The 14,904-nt window shown below is 51.5% G+C and overlaps 2 protein-coding genes across 11 annotated transcripts in view; one reads left to right on the top strand and one right to left on the bottom strand.

Annotated features, from left to right (window-relative positions):
• The window catches only part of GATAD2A (GATA zinc finger domain containing 2A), a 107,140-nt gene extending 99,819 nt beyond the window's left edge, over positions 1-7,321 (top strand). For 5 of the 10 annotated variants that reach the window (XM_025989410.2, XM_072721118.1, XM_072721117.1 and 2 more), the window contains 4 exons: positions 2,427-2,725; positions 3,399-3,473; positions 3,767-3,962; positions 5,791-7,321. In XM_025989410.2, coding sequence (XP_025845195.1) covers positions 2,427-2,725; positions 3,399-3,473; positions 3,767-3,962; positions 5,791-5,921 — 701 coding nt within the window. In that variant the 3' untranslated portion in view covers positions 5,922-7,321. The remainder of the gene's footprint in view (positions 1-2,426; positions 2,726-3,398; positions 3,474-3,766; positions 3,963-5,790) is intronic. The other 5 variants (XM_025989415.2, XM_072721119.1, XM_072721120.1 and 2 more) reach the window with 3 other exon arrangements.
• Positions 7,322-13,746: 6,425 nt separating this feature from the next.
• On the bottom strand, positions 13,747-14,869 carry TSSK6 (testis specific serine kinase 6). The gene has a single exon (XM_025989848.2). The coding sequence runs from the start codon at positions 14,646-14,648 to the stop codon at positions 13,827-13,829; it is 822 nt and encodes a 273-aa protein (XP_025845633.1). The 5' UTR covers positions 14,649-14,869; the 3' UTR covers positions 13,747-13,826.
• Positions 14,870-14,904: the final 35 nt, after the last annotated feature.

Raw genomic sequence — 14,904 nt, 5'->3', positions numbered from 1 at the left:
TTTTTACTGTACATGCTTAAAAATTCAGAGAGTAATGCTGAACTTAAGGATTTAAATGTAGATTCTCTGGTCATAGAGCACATCTAGGTGAACAAAGCCCCCCAAGATACAACATAGAACTTAGAGGGCTCATGGCCACATTAACCCATACATGAGCTCTCCTTGCCACATCGAGATGATTCTTACTGAAAAAGAGCAGATTGTTCCTAAACCAGAAGAGGAGGTTGCACAGAAGAAAAAGATATCCCGGAAGAAACTGTATCCCGGAAGAAACTGAAGAAACCAAAACCTACGGCCTGGGAGTAAATTCTGCATAGAATAAATGCAAACCCACCCACCTCACACCCCCCCCCCCCAAAAAAAAAAAAACTGATACAAAACCTTGCCCACCTATCTATACCTGTGTGCCCTGGGCATCCACTCTCCCAGATTAGCCTGTCTCTACTTGTTCTCTCACCGTGGGTGAGTATCCCTCTTGTATTGTCTAAAACAGGACCTACTAAAAAAATAAAAAATAAAAAAATAAAACAGAACCTACTGTGGGAGGAAGCTCTGAGCCCCATTTGAAGTGTCCTCTGATGGGCAGCCCCGGTGCCTCAGCAGTTGAGCGCCGCCTTCAGCCCAGAGCATGATCCTGGAGACCCAGAATAGAGTCCCGCGTCGGGCTCCCTGCATGGATCCTGCTTCTCTGCCTGTGTCTCTGCCTGCCTCTCTCTGTCTCTCTCTCATTTTTTTTTTTTTTTTTTTTTTAATTTTAAAAAAGTGTCCCTGATACCTCTCAGAGCCCCAGGCTGGGTAGTTAAGTGCAGTCTCTTATCAGTGTCTCCATTCTGATGTTGGCCATACCCACCATAGCTGCCTAGAAACGTATTGTGTCCTCTAGGGTTGGACATTTGGAAGGTGATGTTCTCTTTTTGTCAGAGCATGCTACCTACAAGTGAGGGCCTAGAGCTGGGGGTCTGAGATGGACCCCAGGTGGCTGGGACCGGCGATGTCTCTTCTGCTCTGTGGGGTCTCTCTGCTCTGTGGGGCTCCCTCTGACTGATTCTACAAAGCCCCTCAGCATTCTGGGGTGGCTCAGACAGGCCAAGGCTGGGAGGGAGAGGCCAAGGGTGTCTTGGCAGCATTGTCTCTGATGTTAGGAGGACTTTAAACCCTTAAGTACACTAGACACAAAAAAAGATTGATACAGAATGCAAAAAGTAACCCTTACTTTACTTTTTGTTATTCTCCTACAATTTTATCTTCTTTATTTTAGAGAGAGGGAGAGGGTAGGTGGGAAGAGGGAGCAGAGGGAGAGGGACAAGCAGACTTGTTGTTGTGGAGCCCAACATAAGGCTCAATCTGACGACCTCAAGATTGTGACCTGAACCGAAATCAAGTCAGATGTTTAACCAACTGAGCCACCCAGGAACACGCCGCCCCCCCCCCCCCCCCGCCTTCTTCCCCCTCCCCTTCCCTTTACTTCACTTTCAGTGATGAAAAAAATACTGGACTCATGCCTGAGCATGCAGTTTACTTGGTTTCTCCAGTCACCCTTCCTAGGCCAACCGAGGGGATGCAATGTTCCCATCTCTCTGCCAGCAACCCAGAGCAGTTGTTTGCCCTCACCTGGGCAAGTGTGAGTCCTGGCCCTGCCACTGACTGGCTTGTGACTCTGCACGTCATTTCATCTCCTCAGCCTTGGTTTCCTCCTCAGGACAATGGGTTGGGGTGTCCCGTTAGAACGTTACTGTGAGGATTGAACACCTTTGAATGCACAAGACACTGCATATGTCACTTGTCAGCATGAGCACTTGCTGGATGATCGATCAATCCTTAGTTGACTTGCCCACTAGACAGGATGCCTATCACAGCAAGACAAGGACCTGAAGGTGTGGGAGGGTGGGAAAGTCAATTGGGAGGAGCCGATCTGAGAGCACTACTGTTTTGTTTGTGTTTGAGAGAATGAGCGTGCATGAGAGTGCGCACAAGCAGCCAGGGGTGGGGGAGAGGGAGAAGCAGACTCCCCTGCTACGAGTAGGGAACCCAACCTTGGGGCTCTATCTGAAGATCGTGGGATTATGACCTGAGCCGAAGGCAGACACTTAGCCAACCAAGCCACCAAGGTGCCCCTAGAGAGCACTCATGTTCTTGAGAGTTGGTACCCAGTGCTAATCCATGGTGTTTTTCCAAAGCTTTACTTCCCTTCTATCAGCAAACCTTCCTCAAAGCCCAAGGGTGGCCTAGTGCCCACACACAGTTGGCGCCCAATACATGTGTGCCAAACAGTGTCTTAGGATTTGGCTTCCTGATGCCAGCTGGGCTACAGAGTCCAGGACAGTGCTCCAAATCTGTTATGCGTTCTCATCCTGCCCTGGGATGGTAGGGGCTCTGACCCTGGCATCTTGTTCCTCTAACATGAGCCCACCTATCCTTCTCTGCAGCAGGCAGGATCTCAGCCGCTACTGTTCTGTCCCGGGAGCCCTACATGTGTGCGCAGTGCAAGACGGACTTCACGTGCCGCTGGCGGGAGGAGAAGGGTGGCGCCATCATGTGCGAGAACTGCATGGCATCCAACCAGAAGAAGGCACTGAAGGTAGAGCACACAAGCCGGCTGAAGGCTGCTTTTGTGAAGGCTCTGCAGCAGGAGCAGGAGATTGAGCAGCGCCTCCTGCAACAGGGTGCCGCCCCTGCACAGGCCAAGGCTGAGCCTGCTACTGCCCCACACCCCGCACTAAAGCAGGTGAGAGTCCGGGGAGAACCAAAGCTGCGGCCCTGTGGCCCAGTAACCTGGGCTGGGCAGCTTCACCTTCTAGGAGAGGCCTTGTTCCCTTAGCAGGGAGTTGTTGGTAGCAAGCAAGATGTTCTGATGTTCTGTCCCACGCTGGGCAGTCATCTGCCTGGTTGTTAACTGTGTGTCTAAATTGCATTTAATGGTGGCCTTTGGTGGTGAAAATACTAATTTGCAGTTTCTTTAGATTTTATAGCTTTCACTTGCAGTGTTCCGGCTGACAAGTACTTGTTGTCTAAAAGGACTTTTTCTGAAAGCCACATTGAGATGCAAAAGGGGCATTTGGAAGAAATGTTCTAGCTAAATTAAGGAGAGAAGCAAGTTTGAAATCAAGTTCTTTTGGCTGCTTTTTTTTTTTTTTTAATGCTTTGCTTTCCCACCCCCTATAGACCCAAAGCACCCCGTTGGCAATTTTTTGTGTCCTCGGAAGTCATTTGTAATTCACTAATAAACACATCTTCTCAAGATCTTTATGTAGTGGGTGGCTGTGCTGCCCTCAGGAAACGGCTTGTCCCGTGGGGACTGGGCCTCATGTGGCCACAGCTGCTGCCCTTTGGTCACTCTAGGTCATCCTAGGCCGTCTGTGGATGGTGCTGACCTCGATTTCAACCCCCCATTTGTGTAGGTCATAAAACCCCGGCGTAAGTTGGCGTTCCGCTCAGGAGAGGCCCGCGACTGGAGTAACGGGGCTGTGCTACAGGTCAGAACTGCGGTGCTGGGAGCCCCTGCACCGCACCACCAACCAGCCCTCACGCCCCAGACCGTGACCACGTCAGTCGCCGACTGTCACGCTGCCTGTGTCTGTCTGTCTCTCTCTCTCCCTCCCTCCTTCCCCTCCCCCCTCGGTGTAACTTACCTGGTCTCCTGATTTTGGACTTTAGGGACCCTGTGTGGGTGGGAAGAGGTCGGCCAGAGCACGGAGAGGCTGCGCTGAGCGTCTCGCCCTCTGTCACCCTTCCCCACATGAGCCATCACACCCTCTCTCCACTGTAGGCCTCCAGCCAGCTGTCCCGGGGTTCGGCCACAACGCCCCGTGGCGTCCTGCACACGTTCAGCCAGTCACCCAAACTGCAAAATGCAGCCTCAGCCACAGCCCTTGTCACCAGGACCGGCAGACATTCCGAAAGAGCTGTGAGCACCGGCAAGGGCAATACCGCCACCAACTGGAAGAAGGCACCCCTGAGTACAGGTGGGCTGCCCCATAGGGCTCAAAGTGGGCACCTTGTCATGGTGAAGTCCATCCCTTCCTTTTATCTAAGACATGCACACAATGCGGTGTGAACAGAAATGGTGCAAAGAGCTCTGAAATCCTAGTCCTGAGCCCTGAGAGCAGCTACTTACCTCTTCAGCTTAATCTCTGTTCATTAAATAGGATTCCCCAAACAAGTGGTAGCCCTGGGTAGATACTAATTGCTCTTGACTCAAAATGCTGGGCAAACTCAGTTCAAGTAGTGTCTGTCTGTCTGTCTCCCCCCCACACACACACCATCCAGTGGACACCTGTCAAACACAGACCTCTTTCTTGCCAATTCTGGCACCCCTCCCACTCCTTTCAGCCATAGCAAATGCCTGTTTTTGCTGTTACGTTAGACCTTTTCTGATGCACTAACTTCATTTCTTGTTCAGCCAGATAATGTTCTTCATTCCCTGCTCTGTGGGACACTCTTCCCACCCTCTGACTTGGACAGGTCAGGTGGTGCAAAGTGTAAACTAGAACAACATGAGGAGGAGGGTAGGTGGAAGATTCCTGGGCTAGGACTTTAAGGTGGGTGGCAGAGGATTCTGAGGGGAAAAAAAACACATTTGAGGAACAACTCGAGGGAGGGGGATACATCCCTCAGGATCCTATTCTGCCACAACCCCATCATCCCCCATACCACTTTCCCTGGTTTTTATTATTTATGCCCTGGCATTAAGATGACAAATATTTGTTTCCATCAAAACCAGGAAAATGAAAGGTAGGCAGCAAAGGGCTGAGAGAAGGAGACCGGTGAGTACTTTTCACTGTGGGAGTCAGGACCCCTCCACACCCCTGCTCAAGTTTGCTGTATCCCTGTAGGAAAAGGAGGTGATGACATTGAGAGTCCTCTCCCTAGGCAGAACTGGGAAAGCCAGGATGGCTGTGCAAACACAACACAGGAGTCTTCTGTGTGTGCAGCTGACCATAGAGTTAGAAATGTGGCCAAGAGTGAAGCTCAGGAAAGGGAGGACGTTTGTCTGGTTGCAGAAGAATCTGAGCAGCCTAGAGAGCATCTGTAAACATAAGCAGGCAGAGAGGATTTTGTACAGCATGTTTAAGTTGCAGCTAAGAACTCACAGCTGTATGAAAGTTCCTTTTGTGGGAAATTTTGAAAGTATATGAAATCAGATAAAGGTGTGTACATGTATACACCCGTCTAAAGACCGTGTGTTTGATATTTGAAAGGGAATATGAAGGAATAAATAGGTGCTATATTCCATAGTAGGACTTAGAGGTAAATGTGTAATAGCTTAAAAGCAACATTTCCCAAAAGAATTCTAGTCTAGCAGCACTCCTAATTACCCTTGGTTTCTGGGCAGGACCAGTCAGGTTTCCTTTTAGTATGTAGAGAGGTTTCCCTATTGCATTTGACCTCAGAACACTTGTTCCACAAAATGTAATCTCCACCCAAAATACCTTTGAGGTAACACAGTGATGAGGGTAGGGGACGGAGCAGTCCTTACCCCCAGGCCAGCCAAAAACCTATGTGTGTTGGAATTGGGGAGTCATTTGCTCATTTTCTAGTTGTAAAAGAGATGCTTATTCATTGGGGAAATTTAGAGAATACAAAAAAAGAATGGTGTATTCCACTCCAGGAAAACAGATGCTGTACTTTGGGGCTTTTCCTCCATTCTGCCTTTCCACTGGTGTGTCATTTGTGTGTACCTCGGTGCACTGCAGAAGCATCATGCTCTGTTCACCATCCCGTGTCCTTCTTAATATTTTCATGAGAGTATTACCAGACCATGAAAAATTCTGTCACTCTGTTCTTTTGTAGGTGGGGCCCTTGCGTTTGTCAGCCCGAGTTTGGCAGTGCACAAGACCTCCTCAGCTGTGGACCGCCAGCGGGAGTACCTCCTGGACATGATCCCGCCACGCTCCATCCCCCAGTCAGCCACGTGGAAATAGTGCGAGCCGTGCCCAGTGGAGAACAGGCTCCCTCCTCCCTCCCACCTGGCCCTGCCACCCTCCACTCGGGAAGACCTCATGCTCCCTGAGAAAATGAGTGAGCGAGCGCCAACTGCGCTGCAGAAGCAAGGGCTCCATTCTTGGCTGCAAAGTCTCGTCGCAGCTGAGGGGCTGCTTCACAGGTGGACGAGGAATATCACTGAGGGACCTTTCCCTTGGGCTTTTTTCCTTTCTTTGCCTTTAGTTTGCCCAACACCAGCAGAAAAGTGGACCTCGGGGGCTGGTTCTGCTTCCGGCCCTTCCTTTCAGCCCTTTTTCCCCGCCCCCCCGGCAGGGTGCACGGACGGCTCACCCTGGACACTGTGACACGCTCGGCAAGACCGGCGCCCGGGGCTTCTGAAGTCGAGCGGAGCGTTCTGTTTTGTTTTTGCTTTTCCCCATCTTAGCCTCCCAATCTTTGACTGCCTTCCTTCATGGCAATCTTTAGGTTGACAGATTTTTTTTTTAATCACCTCATGATGACGGAGTTTAAAGTAAACTGTGCAGACCCAGGGGTCCCTGCCGAGCACGGCCCCCACACCCCAGAGGGTGGGCCACTGACCGCCCAGCCCTCACTCTAGCGGAAGGCCTCTGCTGCTGCTCATCCCGGAGACCCCGGACGTCCCACACTTAGCAGAAGAACAAACTGCAACCCAGACCCCAGCCAGAGAGCCTGGGATCCCAGAAGCTGCACACCGCCAGTGGAGGAGGGAGGAAAGAATTGGCAGCAACATCCAGAGCCTGAGTGGGAAGTTGGAGGGGCGGGCAATTGTGTTTTTTTGTTGTTGTGGTTTTATTTTATTAAATTTTTCCTTTTCTTTTCCTACTTATTTTGATGGACAACATCCTAAGCTGCCCTGGCCTATGCTCCTGTCAGGTGTGTCTGGTGGGGATGTGCCCCTGCCCCTCCAAGACTTCAGGGTTTCCGTTTGGATCTAGTATAGAACCTTCCCTTAAAACAGAGCCATGCTGCCAGGGTTTGCCTTCAGACTTTTTTTTTTTTTTTTTTTAAACCCTCTTTCAAGTCTACAGAAATGTCTTACAAAGGATCAGGTCTGCTCTTAGTTGTGTTTCATTTTGGTTTTTCCCACTCCTTAAAAATCGGTTTCCATGAGGATAGGCAGAAGCTGTCGTGAGTGTGCTGTGCAAGGGCCGTCTCCGTGCAGGTGCGAGGGCGCCTTGTGTGTATGCACACATGTTTATCGACGTGGAGATGGGGTACGCTGCTCCCCACTTCAGCCCCAGCCCTAGTTTTCCTATCCGTGCAGTTAGGGACTTAATTTAAAATCCTTATTTTGTAGGGCCGCCTTCTTCAAAACACACTGCTACAACATTCTAATAAAGGCTCATTTAACCCCCTCTCTCATGTTGTGTGAATATCCATGTTTAGCAACATTTTGACCCGCGGGTAGAAGACCTAGTTTTGCAACATGCTAATTTTTTGTTGTGTAAAACCCTATATTTCTCACTGATTTTTGTTTCGAGTGCATAACTTGGGCTGAAAGAGGGGAGGGCGGGTAAGGGTGGTTTTCATTCCAAGATCCAGGGATTTGGGGGAAAGGAGGGAAATTGACATGGAGGGTGTTTTTACACCAAAAAATCAAGAGTATGCAAGCATTTCTATTTCTCACATTTTTCTGTGTGCCTGGCAAATAAATACTTGTCTTATACTACCCTGAGCTGTTAGCCCTCTCTGTTCAATGACATGGGCCAGATTTTCCAAATCCTTCAAGAAGGAGCACCAGGGCTGGCCTCTCCCATGGGCAAACAGACTTCAGTTCTATGCAGTAACTCGGGATCAGGTGTCCAGGCGAGAGTCACCTCTGCACTGGAGGGGTGTGCCAGGATTGTTGTGCCCCAGCTGGGGTTGAATGGGTCTGTGACTCATAGGCCCGAGCTGAACTGGGCTACACAGGTTGGCCCTTAACCTCAGCCCTTTCAAACCTCGCTCATCACTGTGCTCAGGAACCACCTTTACTCACCTTGCCTGGCTGGACTTCTACCGGCCTCTGAGCTTTTAAGTGGGCCTCCTGAATTCAGTACAAACCCGACCGACACGGGTGGAGGATGGGGCTACTGGCCCTAGCTCTGCCTCCTCCAGCCCAGGGTCCCTAAGAATAATCCCACCAGGGGCCCCTTACTGTGACATGTAACTTTTTTTTTTTAAAGGGGACAAGAACGTGAGATGCCTTAATCTTTTGTTAATTTCTACTGTATCAAAACTCCCCCCTTTCTTTTATTTCCACCTTTGCAGTATAACTTCTGATAAGCCCCAAATGAGTAGTTTTTTGATGAGGTTTATAATGTTACAGGAAAGGCATATCAAATACCTCTCTGCATGTGGGGTTTCGACATACTAGGAAAGGATAGTAACGTGAAGAGTGTTCTCCCAACAGCAAAGCCTGTCTCAAAATTGGCCACAGTGCCCGGGTCCTGGTCTCCCCTCCCCCCCACCCCAGGAGCCTCAGGACTGAAAGGACCTGGTTTGTAGGAGCAGTGAGAATGTGGGAGCTCCCAGTCTCAAATGACGATAATGGTCCCGAGTTACCTGTGACATGAACTCTTAATGGCAACTGGAAACTGTTTAAGATGCTAGCCACTCAAGGGTGAAGGGTTATATGTTTGAAATGGCCATGCATGTACACACACATATATATGTGTCCACTTGGAGCCACCCAGTGCTCTGGCCATCCAGCCCATGTCACTGGATCCCCAGTGTCCCAGCTGTGGTGTTGGAACCCACACGTTTCATAAGGCCAACAGTTAGTTGCCCTTGTCCCAGGGGTAGCCTCTGGTCCTGTCTGTACCCCAAGACCTTCATGAAGCAAAAATTGGCCCCAGTGCAGAGGGAATAAAACAACTGAGTACAGCCCTGCTGTGTGTTGTGGCTCCTGTGTACCACAAGTCCTCATTTTCCTGTGGACAGAGACATGGTGAGGAGTTTTGTATATAAACACTCATCACAGGGGTGTAAATCATAGAAAAGACTGTCATTGCTGCTCCACCATAGGGTTTTTGATGCCGAGTTATGCTGCACATGATGGTTGCCTAAAGAACTTGGACTGAGCTTTTTCTTTTTTTTTTTTTTTTTTTTAAGGACAGCTAAAGTTTTATAATCCTTAACAATGAAAGTGTAATAGACAGTTACACTAGTGCAGGGTATTTGGAAGGTGGGGGCTTGGGGAAATGGGTGGGTGGGGCGGTTGTCACTTGTATTTATTGTGACTCTAAATCTTTGATAATGTAAAAGGTTGACCACCAAACCGGAATAGAAGTTCCAATAAACAGGCTGGAATCAATGGCTATACTTGTGTCATGAGGAAGTTTTAGAATATGACGGAAAATAAAGAAATGGACAATGTGTTGGCTGTATTTTTCTTTTGTCCCCTCGGTCCTGATTTTCCTGCATTATTTTTGTCCCAGCACTGGGACAGCTTGGAGACTGCAGAAGGTGTAGCAGGATGACCCCTTGTTAATGGGGAAACAATGAGACATCTGTTTCTTAGGCTTCTTTCGGACTTCCCTTCTAAAAGTGAGTGGATTACCTCCCCAAACTGGGCGCTGTGGCTTTGCTTCTCAGCCTCTGGCTTCAGAACCTGTGGCTTTGTGGCCTACTTATTCACAGCCAGAGAAAGTGAGGTGAGAATCCAGTGGGTTTTACCCATCCACTGGCTCTTAGCCCCTTCCAGCCTCCACCTCAGAGTGGTAGATTTTTCTGGGCCAGTTTTCAGGCTTGGCATCTGCATTGGATGTCTGCTACAGGACATATTATAGATGTGGATTCTAGCACAGATGGAGCTACCCTGCTGGCTCTGAAATGAACAGTTTCTGATGAAAATTTGTTTTCAGATGTTGACATGCTGTTTCAGAAGTTATTCATAAAGTGAGACCTGTGATCACTGGTGAATTTTTTTTTTTTAAGATTTTATTTACTCATGAGAGACACATGGGGCGGGGCAGGGGCAGAGACAAGCAGAGGGAGAAGCAGGCCTCCAAGAAGGGAGCCCAATGTGGGACTCGATCCCGGGACGCCAGGATCATGCCCTGGGCTGAAGGCAGGCACTAAACCGCTGAGCCAGCCAACGATCCCTAATATCTTTTAGAGGATTTATTTTAGGGGCAGCTGGGTGGCTCAGTTGGTTGTCTCAGTGTCTGCCTTTGGCTCGGGTCATGATTCCAGGGTCCTGAGATGGAGCCTCACACCTGGCTCCCTGCTCAGCCAGGAGTCTGCTTCTCCCTCTCCCTCTTCCCCTCCCCCTGCTTGTGTGTTTATTCTCTTGCTCAAATTTTTTTAAATGTATTTATTTTGGAGGGAGAGAGTACACACGCAAGTAAGTGGGGGGGAAAGGCAGAAGGGGAGAGGGAATCTCAAGCAGACTCCACTGAGCATGGATCCCAATACAAGGCTCACCTCACAACCGTGCAATCAACCTGAGCCAGAGCCGAGTCCTATGCTCAACTGTGGCACCCAGACACCCTGATCATTGGTGAATTCTTTTTATTTATTCATTCATGATAGGCAGAGACACAGCCAGAGGAAGAAGCAGACTTCAAGCCCGTAGCCCAACGCGGGACCCGACCCTGGGACTCCAGGATCGTGCCCTGGGCCAAAGGCAGGCACCAGACCGCTGAGCACCCAGGGATCCCCCATTGGTGATTTCTAATGTGCCTAAAATATGAACTGTTTCCCTAGGTGCTTTTATCTTTATTTTATTTGCAGTTTCTCATCTTTTTTGTTAAAACATTCCTGACTCTGGCCTGAGGATTGATGGTCCTCTCCAACCACCACACCTAGCTAGGTTTCACATGGGCAAGGCACAGAACTGACAGAAGTCATTACAGAAATTAAACCCAAACCTTCGGGCAGCCCTGGTGGCACAGCAGTTTAGTGCCGTCTGCAGCCTGGGGCGTGATCCTGGAGACCCTGGGTCGAGTCCCACGTCAGGCTCCCTGCATGGAGCCTGCTTCTCCCTCTGCCTGTGTCTCTGTGAATAAATAAGTAAAATATTTTTAAAAAATAAAAAAATAAAAATAAAAATAAACCCAAACCTTCCCGGTCTGTGACACATCTGATTGGTGCCCCATGCCCCAACACAGACTGAGAAGCACTCTTTTCAGACATTTTCTCAGGGGCTCCAAATTCAGTCCTCAAGTGAGTTTTCACTGGGTTAGGCACAGGTTCCTCTACTGACCCACTTCTGATTTCAACAGGGGTGAGTCTCAAGCAGCTTCTCCAGCCAACAAATGGGACAGTTGCCCCAGTCTCTAATGCCTTGTCCCCTCCAAACTGAGCTGCAGGTCTGTAGCCATAAGGAAGGAGGAAACCCAGACCCCATTGCTCACACAGATTAATCTATGGATAGAAAAAGGCACATGGGGCAGCCCCAGTGGCCCAGCGGTTTAGCGCTGCCTTCAGCCCAGGGTGTGACCCTGGAGACCCGGGATCGAGTCCCACATCAGGCTCCCTGCATGGAGCCTGCTTCTCCCTCTGCCTGTGTCTCTGCCTCTCTCTCTCTCTCTCTCTCTCTCTCTCTCTCCCTCTCTGTGTGTGTGTGTGTGTTGTGTGTGTCATGAATAAATAAATAAAATCTTAAAAAAAAAATGCACATGCTATACCCAAGGCACTAGGATTCCTTGTGACAAAGCCAAGGAGGGAAAAAGGTGTCAGGGAAGATGTGCTGAAGCCAAGTCTGGAATGAAGAAAAGTGGGAAAGTGGTGCAGGGAAAGGCAACAGCCAGTGCAAAGGCTCAGAGGTGAGATCAAACCTGATGGGTCGGGGATCCCTGGGTGGCTCAGCGGTTTGGCGCCTGGCTTCAGCCTAGGGCGTGATCCTGGAGACCCCGGATCGAGTCCACATTGGGCTCCCTGCTTGGAGCCTGCTTCTCCCTCTGCCTGTGTCTCTCATGAATAAATAAAATCTTAAAAAAAAAAAACAAACTGGCAGGTCAAGGACAAGGTAGGCAGTGTGGCTGGACCACAGAGCAAAGGGGTAAGAATGTAGGTTTCATTCTGTGTGTAGTGGAAGCCTCAAGAAGGCTCAGGGTGTGATCTTTCAATGGGCCACAACCCTTGCCTACAACCTGGAGAATAGGTTCCCACCTCCATTTTCCAGATGTGGAGCCCAAGGGACCAGAAGAGGCGCCCTCCTAGTGTAAACCAGAGGGGTTGGGGTTTCTTTCTTTCTTACAGATGTGAACCAGCCAGGACTGGAGGCAAGACACTTCCCCTCTCTTAGCCTCGGTTTCCTCATCTGCCTTATTTGAAGGGGGTTAGGGAAGAGCTGGCATTTAACCAGGGCACCTGAGAACCACAAAGGGTGAATGAGCAGGAGCAGGGAATGGTCAGACCCATAAGATGACCAGCCTCCTTGAGGGATTGTGGGTTCGGAGGTGGGTAGGATTAGGGTTTAGGGAGACATCTTCCATGCACCCAAATGAAAGACATCCACCATCACCAAACCCCCTAACCTCATTGCAACAAAATAATCCCCAATCTCCCCCAGGCCCTGGGGGCTCTCCTCTCCAAACATATACTTTTACTGCTCCACCTCTTTGCCCTGCCTCTCCATTCCAGCCATAGGGCTTTCCCAAACACACCAGCTCTAATGTATCTTGGGAACACTCAGAACACTTTCCTTACACTGTTTCCAGCGGCTGATTCCTTCAGGGTTCAGCTCATAATGTCTGCTTCAGTCGTTCCTTGGTCACCCACCCCTCCTCTCACCCAGCATTTAGCACAAGTTACAATTCTTTTCCTTCCACACCATTCATTTTTGCTTGACTTTTCACTTGCCTCCTGAGGGAAGTGATGGATCCAAGCCTCCTTGTTGAGTCCCAGAGCTTGGCACACAGTAGGCGTTCAATAAATGCACGAATGAAGAAGAGAGGACTGAAGTAACCAGCTTGCCCAGCAGGCTTAGGCCCCTACCCTTGACTCTCTCCCCATTCAAGGCAACTTCTTTACTGAGGAAAGGCCCTTACTAAGGAGAGCTTCCATCACCTCCCACCCCCACTCCAGCCATATCCAGTGTCAAATTCCAAATGTGTTCTTGGTTAAGTGTCGTTTGTGTGGGCCTCAATTTCCTCATCCTGTAAACGCCTGGTTTCTGTTAAGACAGGTGCACCCCCCCTCCGCCCCCACGCTGTTCCATCCTTAAACACAGGGAGAATGCCTTGCTCCCCAGCCCCGCATCTCTATTGCCAGGGTCGTCGCAACCCTAGGCCGGCCCCAAAATCCCTTTAAGTCGGCTGAGGCTGGAGAGCCCAAAAGTCCGCTTTGAATCCACCCAGTTCCCTTTCGAGACCTAGACCAAGAACCTCAACAAGCTTTCCTCTACAACGGGGCGCCGCGCCTGCCTCCCCCGGCGGACGACCTCCCACCCCTGCTCGGTAAAAGGGGCCACTGCTAGAGGCAGGTTCGAGGAAGAGCGAGTTTATTGCAAGTTGCAAGGAGGCAGTGCCGGGAGCGCGCCTTCGCCCACCGGCATGCGCGGCTGCCTAGAGAAGGGCGCCCTCCACCCGCGTCCACTCGCGGGCAGCTCCTCCAGGTAGCCACCGCCTGCCAGCAGCCGTCGCTCATTCCACGCTGGCGCAATGCTTCCGTTTCTTCTCGTCCCTTCCCCTCCCGAGGCCCTCTCTCGGGGAACAGAGGAAGCGCTTGCGCCCTCCTGCTCTCGGGATCGTGGGGAGAGGGGTTAGATTCCAAACAGGGGCGACTACGGCCCCAGCCGTCCAGACAGGAAAAGGGGGAAATGCGCGTGCGCAGTGGCGCGTGTCGGCTTCGCGGGGGTACGGAAGCGCGCTTCACGCGCGTGCGCTGCGCTTGCGCAGTGCTCGGGACGGCGGGAATGGTGGGAACCCCGGCTTCTAGCCGGAGTCCCCCGCACGCAGCCAGCCGTTGCGCGCTACCTGGCCCGCTGAGGGCCTGGCAGACGGGCTGAACTGCAGCAGTTCTGCGATCAGGGCCCTGCAGCGCTCGGACACCTCGAGGCCATCGGGGTAGAGGACGCCGCGCTTCTGGCGCCTGGGCAGACCAGCGATATCCGAGTCATCGAAGGGCATGCACCCGGTGACCATGACGTAGAGCACGACGCCCAGGCTCCACACGTCGTACTTCTTGGGGTCGTATGGGATACCCAAGAGAACCTCAGGCGACGCGTAGGCGGCGGAGCCGCAGTAGGTGGTGCTCAGGTCAGGATAACCGTGTGCCTGGCGACCAAAGCCAAAGTCCGTGAGCTTGACGCGGCGCTCGTCGGGGCTCAGCAACACGTTTTCGCACTTGAGGTCACGGTGCACGAGGTGGTGGTCATGCAGGTAGCGCACAGCCCCAGCGATTTGTGCGAAGAGGTCGCGCGCCTGACTCCCGGGGATGCGCCCGTTGCGCTGCACTGCCTGCAGCAGGTCGGTGGCGGCCGCCTCCATCACGATATACAGCTTCCCGTTGCACACTTCGATGAACTCGAAGACGTGCACGATGTGCGGGTGCCGCACGCCCCGAAGGATGGACAGCTCACGCGGCAGAAACTTGTTGACGAAGTCGGGTGGCGCGCGCCGCCGGTCCACCACCTTGATGGCCACCGTGCCCTTGTACTTCTTGGACGTGGCCACCTTCACCTTGGAGTAACTGCCCTCGCCTATCGTGCGTCCCAGCTTATAGCCGAGTTCGCTCAGAAGTTTGTCGCCCGACATGGTGGCGCCTGGGGCGCGCGGGGAGCAGGAGGCGGCTGCTGTCGGGGGGCGGCCGGACTCCAATCTCGGGCCTAACCCATGGCGCTTGGCACCTGCACACCCGCACCCCCATGTGCCCACTCCCGGGTCCCTGCCGCAGCGGGGCCTTTTATTACCCAGGTAACAATTTCTGCCTTGTGAAGTGACTGCGGGCGTCACCCCGCCTCGGGTAAGGGCCCCCTGGACCCCGCCCCGCAAGGCCACTCAAGGCCATCAG

The sequence above is a fragment of the Vulpes vulpes genome, chromosome 9 (genome assembly GCF_048418805.1).
Source record: "Vulpes vulpes isolate BD-2025 chromosome 9, VulVul3, whole genome shotgun sequence".
In the NCBI taxonomy this organism is placed as follows: Eukaryota; Metazoa; Chordata; class Mammalia; order Carnivora; family Canidae; genus Vulpes; species Vulpes vulpes.
This window is presented reverse-complemented; position numbering and strand designations above follow the sequence as displayed.

Bases quoted from the DNA above. Each gene is read 5' to 3' on its own strand.
- TSSK6 (XM_025989848.2), bottom strand. From the start codon at position 14,648: ATGTCGGGCGACAAACTTCTGAGCGAACTCGGCTATAAGCTGGGACGC.